The following is a 5984-nucleotide window of genomic DNA, read 5'->3' as shown; positions in this document are numbered from 1 at the left end:
TCAATAGTTGTGTTGGTGTTGGTGTGTGCATGTGTGTGTGTGCTTTACATTTCAGTATGTTGCTTGTCTTATGGTGTGTGGTTATTTGATGTTTCATACTGCTAATTGCTTCCCTCTGCGATGTCCACAAGCTGATTTGTTTCATCTCTCTCTCTCTCTTATGTAACATCCTGTCAAACCTGTCGAGGGAGGGTCTGTCTCCACTATAATAATACGAGTTTGGTCTTTATTACTCGTTTTCATCCTCTTAAATGCGCTTCAATTAAACACTTATGGAGATATTGGCTTCAAAAATTAGACGAAATATTTGTTGTTTACAAAATTTTATTCATACAAATCTTACAACACTTTTTTTTTTTAAACATTTATTGACTTGACCCTTGCAGATCGCCATTTGAAGTAGTAATCTAATATTCACTTTCTACACAATAAATATATATATATCTTTGAAGATTATTTCATTTTAGTAAGGCTATTGGCGCTTTCATTATCATACATATAACGTTTCATGGAGAGCGGGAAACTGATCCTTTATCCTCTATTTTCACAAAAAGTCTACATCTAGTACTCTAAAAACAAAGTGCAAAAGAAAGCAGTGCAAGCTAGGACGCTTGACGTCTACAGCTGGAGGCTTCTAAAGATACTATCAAACGTCTGTGCAACACAAAAACAACAACAAAAAGGTGAAATGTAAGCTGATGATGTGCAGCATTGTAGGGCCACTATATAGCCATCTGTGATTCAATGGCGATATTAAAGTCGATGCAAGGCACCACAGCCGAAAACTGCTTCCTGCGTCACAAAGCCTAGAGGAAAATGCAAAATTAAAGAAAGATTGATACAGTAAACACAGATCGAATAACTTTTTTGTTTTACCCTGCTTGTTTTGAAAACTCAACTCGCTTTTTCTGCAAAATATGTATTCCTTCGTCACAAATATGCTAAGAAGTGTTCAGACGTGGGGGGGGGGGGGGGGTGTGATTTGTTCACAGTCTCATCTTGTAGATTTAACTAAATGTTTCTAAATCAGCATGTTCTTGCTCATTGCTTCCTTTTATTCGCTCGATGTCTCGCTAACTGTGTTTTCTTCATGTGTACTTGCATCTCATCCTTCCTCTCCTTTAAATCTAATTATGGTAATTAGCAGTCACAGCTTTTTCCCCTCATATACAACTTAACACTTGGTTTACAAAATCCCTTGGTTTAGTAACAGAGGCTATAAGATAAAGCATGACATTAGACTGAGAGATTCTTGCCAGCAGTAGAGTACATTCAGATAATTCTTTCAACATACAGTTTGTGTAGAAATGTGACAACAGAACACAAAACAACATCCAGAAATGACAGGTATGTATGTTTGCAGTAGTCAGAAAGCAAGCAAAACCATCTAGTTGGAGTCGTCTGCACAGATGCGGTGGATAGTGCAATTACTTTAATCATGCAATCTACTGTAGTTTCTTTTTACATTGGTTCACATGACAGTAAAGGAAGCACAATAGACCCAGACGGTTCAAACACAGAAGTTCAAACTGTCTCGTATGTCTCACAAAGAACACATCGATGGATAAATCACCATGTAACAAGTATCATTTCTGCTTCTTTTTTTAATGCTTTTTGTTTAGTTTTTTTGTTGCCTGATGGTGCTTTAGATGTAGGTGATACTTATTATATGGGCAGAGAGACATGAGAAAATCTTCAGCAGAAACCAGTTGATAGAAACACAAGATTGGCGATTTACATGAGTCAAAGGTGTCACTCTGTAAACACTGCGGAAGAAAAGGACAAGAAGAACCTCAAAAGTACTCTGGTCTTCATCTCAGATTTGTTTGTTTTTTGTTTTTTACAAGAATCCCATTTTTATTTTTATTTTTTTTAATGGATAACTTTAAAGTTTTTAAAGCCAATCTGGTCTAACCCAGATCTACTCGAACAAGCATCATCCCGGCATCCATAAAGAAGATTAATCTGTAAGTTTTGTATCAATCAGCAATGATATGTGTAACATATCGGTCTAAACTAAATCTCTCCACATTGTGGGATCAGGTGGGATTATGGGTAAAAATCTGTGAGACTGTAGAGAGACAGGAGCACAAATGAGGCGGAAGAAGAGTTGAGTGTTTGAGGGTTAAAGGTGGGAAGAAAAAGGGAGGGACATGAGACGCCCCTGCGAGGATTACGGCCTCAGGAAAGAGCCTGAAACTCACCGGAAATTCGGGAGAGAACTGTTTCAGCCAGTCTCCCAAAAAAGCCTCAAACTCATCCCCGTCCGGGAGGGCATCAAAGTCTATGTCTTGTAGGATAGGGTGAAAACCTATGTCTTCAAGGCTGTTGTGAATAAAGACAACTAAACTCTTAATGTCACTTTACAAAAAGCAGCATTCAATACATTGATTGTCTTTTAAACTACTTATTTTCCTCACAATCATATATCTCTTCACTAAACGTTTAAAAGACAGGGCTGTTTGGAGTATATTGTCATGTGAACAATTGTCTCCCCTCGGTAAATAGGTCAACAAAAAAAAAAATGGATACATAAATAGAGGCTATTTCTTTTTCTTTTTTTTAAATGAACAAAAGAATTGGTCCACAAAGTATGTGTGTCCTCAAGTGCTGTAAGTACATAATAAAAAACAATATTATTATCAAAATATTCATTTTAATGGCTTACTTCATACATAAATACATGTTTAAGAACACAAAAGCGATCCACTGATTGTTCAGATCTCAAAATGACTTCATGTGGGGCTGCACACTTAAGTTTTTTGTTTTGTTTTTTTTCAGGAAGGGGAGGGGGAGGATGCTACAAATATGCCAGTCGGCGTCCTTTGTTTCTAAATCTCTGTCTATACCTTTTCCCAAGGACTGCTGCCAGGTATTTCTTGACTGCCATTTGCTTCCGGTAGCGGCTGTAGCTGTCTGTGAAGATCCCGTCTGAGTGTCGCTTGGACAGAGGCTCTGAGCTGTCGTCCAGCGTTTTCCCCCCGCTGTGTGAGAGACAAGAGGGTTCACTATCATCCCATTGATGCATTTATATCCACATGACCCCCGACCCCCTCCCTGTATGTACAGCATGTGGTGCTGAGGTGACACTAAGATTATCTTTGTGCCACCATCTTAGAGGGGAAAGAATGAAATCATCAGATTTCCATTTTGTCCAGAATAATGCCAGAGACACAATCTGTGTCCTTATTGTAGAGGCCACATAGTATCTCTTTGTTTAACTTTGAGCCCATCCCAGGACAATCTGCTATATATTTTTCGTCCTGTAATAAGATGTGATAGGCCTGCTCATAAGGCTTGAGTAATTGCACTCCCCCCCCCCCCCTCCCTCCCTCTTCCATCGGGAACCACTGGGACTCCATCCTATAAATTATTCATATGGAAATAAATTTAAACCTGTGCGGGTTAATTCTTCCTCTGCGCCTTTACGACACAGCAGCGGGCTCAGAAAACGACCCTTCCCAAATGAATCAAGAGCCCGTTTGTGCTCCTATGGCATTAATAAAGGCTGATTCACAGGATGAAGCTGCATGCTGGGAGAAAATGGGACCACAGAACATACAAAATACGTATAACAACATGAATTATGAGCATTTAAAGGAGCAGTCCAAATAAACAAAAAACGCACATAAGACAGAAAACAGTATAAAATAAAAATAAAAGGTGACAACCAAGAAGATGTTCTTACCCTACACGTTTTGCCATCAGAGAATGCAGATATTTCCTTGCTGATAACTGACCCAGCGCTTTCCTGTAGGCTTTATTAAACATGCCGTCTGCATGCCTTTCCGTTCTGGGATGATAGATAGCCACACAGTAAAATCACCACACACCCAGCGCAAGAGAGGCAACAATTGCAAGTAGAAAATACCCATCTTAACAGGTCAAGTATAGCTGTAATATTGGGCCTCGTGCTCTATTTTTTTAGATTTTAGATTATTTCACTTAAATTAATTTGCTCACAATATGTTTGCCTTGCTTCATCACTTCTGGTGATAATTTTGGCAGAATATTTTACTTATTTATAGTAAAAATGGATGTTTTGCAGGTAAATGCCAGCACTTCCTTATGTGCAGCCAGGTTGCATTGACATTTGTCACACCTTTCAAGATGTTGATCCTTTTAAAGTCGACTAAATTCCCCTTTTAATTTCAGTCCAAACTAGCTTAATTTGGCAAAGGCATGTCTTCGAGAATGATAAATAATAATCATTGTGTTACTGACAACATTTCGACGACACGTTACATTGATTCACACAGAACGTATAACATACGTGGACAGAAATAGGACTACGGCAATGAGACGTTCAACATGGATGTCTCCAACGTTGGGGTGGGGGGAGGAGGGGGGGAAGTTTGGGTAAAATGGAGATAAATAGTCACCTTTTCTCTGGTGGGTAATACAAAGTGTAGACGTCGTCAGCGACAGACGGAGAGCTTCTCACGTCCATTTGGTCTCTGTCGTAATCCAGGGACGGTAAGGAGTTTCCATCCTCATCATAAACCTCACTGTCAAGTCTGCAAATACAGCACACGTTTACAAATTCTGCTCTATAAACAGAACATTAAAACATACATGTGTTACGATACTTTTTATGTCTTATAATAAAAAATAAAAAATAAAGTTTCATTATTCTATTTAATTACCCACCAGAAATATCACAGTTTATAACATTTCTTTTGATTTATAAAGAAATGCAATTTTCTTCCACAAAAACCTATTTTTAAATTAATTATCTAATCACATAAATTGGTCGGTTAATGCTTCAGGACAAATTGAGACGCCTCAGAAGCCTAAACCACATTACGCCGCTGCCAGGTGAATGTTTCCGCGCAATTATTGCTGTGTGAGCAGCACTATGGATCGGCTGTCAGATGATGCTATCCAGTAATCCAATAGGTTATTAAAGCCACAGACATGACTAACTGTGAAGCCGATCTGCTCTTTAGCCTGCGCCCTGCTGCTCAGTGCAACAATGCCAAGTTCTCATTTCAAAGCCAAAAACAAAAAATAGTAATAAACATCTGAAAAGTGACACAAATGTGTACGTACCTAACACTTGGAAAGCTAAGCCCCACAGGTGAGCAGTTGACGCTGTAATGCATTATGATTCCATAGATGAGTAAGGCTAAAGTCGCTTTGCTAGACATTGTCCTGCTGCAAAAGAAAACACAGTAAGTGAGTGAACAAGTGCATGATCATCTAAGCATGAGAACAATTCTTTGATGCATTGAAGTTCATGTTACTTTCACACCACACCTGTGAGTTTCTAAAAGCAGAAATTTCAGCCACACATGACTTTCCACCCAAACGCTCCGAACATTTACGCTGCGTAAAAACAAAACAAAAGTGGCTCCTCTTACCAGTTGCGAGACGCGATCCGTTGAAGACCTTAACTGGGAGAGTGGATCTCTCTCTCAGTCTCTCTCTCTCTGTTTCTCTCCCTTCCTCTCCTGTTCCCCTATTCCCCTCAGTGAAGCGCCTCTCCGGTCTCCTTGTGTTTGTTCCGAGTGTGCAGCCCTCCGTGCGCCCGCAGCTCAGTTCTCGGGGATGTCTACGTGTACTCGGTCATGGAGAGCGCCAAACATTTGTCTGCAGAGAACTTTCCTGCGTCCTATGAACTTAACTCCCCTTGGTTTTTTATTCATGAATCCGAAAGGCATGCCTTTTTCACTTGTCACGTAGGTGGGGGGGGGGGTTGGACAGGGGAGGTGGGTAGCTGCGTCATCGCCCACACCCCCAAACCCCCACACCCCCACTCCCCGTCCCATTGGAGTGCATCCTTCTCCCGCGTCAATGAAAGACCCCGAGCCAAGTTATAAAAAAGAAATGGATTCCTGGATTCAAACATTATCATTAATTAAACTGTGAATTACTGTCAACATTTTGATGTCACGCCAATAGGACCACATGAGGCCTGGAGAGGAAGAGGAGGAGGAGGAGGAGGAGGAGGAGGAGGGGGAGGAGGAGGAGGAGAGGGAGCT

General features: G+C 40.4%; 1 protein-coding gene across 4 annotated transcripts; it reads right to left on the bottom strand.

Annotated features, from left to right (window-relative positions):
* Window positions 1-315: 315 nt before the first annotated feature.
* On the bottom strand, window positions 316-5627 carry adcyap1a (adenylate cyclase activating polypeptide 1a). 4 transcript variants are annotated; one of them, XM_029458136.1, is made up of 7 exons: window positions 5364-5627; window positions 5053-5157; window positions 4383-4517; window positions 3689-3793; window positions 2850-2984; window positions 2205-2325; window positions 316-806 (listed from the first exon to the last, which is right to left on the bottom strand). In XM_029458136.1, the coding sequence occupies exons 2-7, from the start codon at window positions 5148-5150 to the stop codon at window positions 798-800; spliced, it is 603 nt and encodes a 200-aa protein (XP_029313996.1). In that variant the 5' UTR covers window positions 5151-5157; window positions 5364-5627; the 3' UTR covers window positions 316-797. The 4 variants fall into 4 exon arrangements, with proteins under 4 accessions (XP_029313996.1, XP_029313994.1, XP_029313995.1 ...); XM_029458134.1 differs by lacking the exon at window positions 316-806 and having other exon boundaries at window positions 1418-2325; XM_029458135.1 differs by lacking the exons at window positions 316-806; window positions 3689-3793 and having other exon boundaries at window positions 1418-2325.
* Window positions 5628-5984: the final 357 nt, after the last annotated feature.

The sequence above is a fragment of the Cottoperca gobio genome, chromosome 20, assembly GCF_900634415.1.
Source record: "Cottoperca gobio chromosome 20, fCotGob3.1, whole genome shotgun sequence".
NCBI lineage: Eukaryota > Metazoa > Chordata > Actinopteri > Perciformes > Bovichtidae > Cottoperca > Cottoperca gobio.
This window is presented reverse-complemented; position numbering and strand designations above follow the sequence as displayed.

Coding starts and splice junctions, on each gene's coding strand:
- adcyap1a (XM_029458134.1), bottom strand. CDS start 5,150: ATGTCTAGCAAAGCGACTTTAGCCTTACTCATCTATGGAATCATAATG. Junction 3,794..4,382: donor TATTACCCACCAGAGAAAAG/GTGACTATTTAT, acceptor CTATCATCCCAG/AACGGAAAGGCATGCAGACG. Junction 2,985..3,688: donor CTGATGGCAAAACGTGTAGG/GTAAGAACATCT, acceptor TCTCTCACACAG/CGGGGGGAAAACGCTGGACG.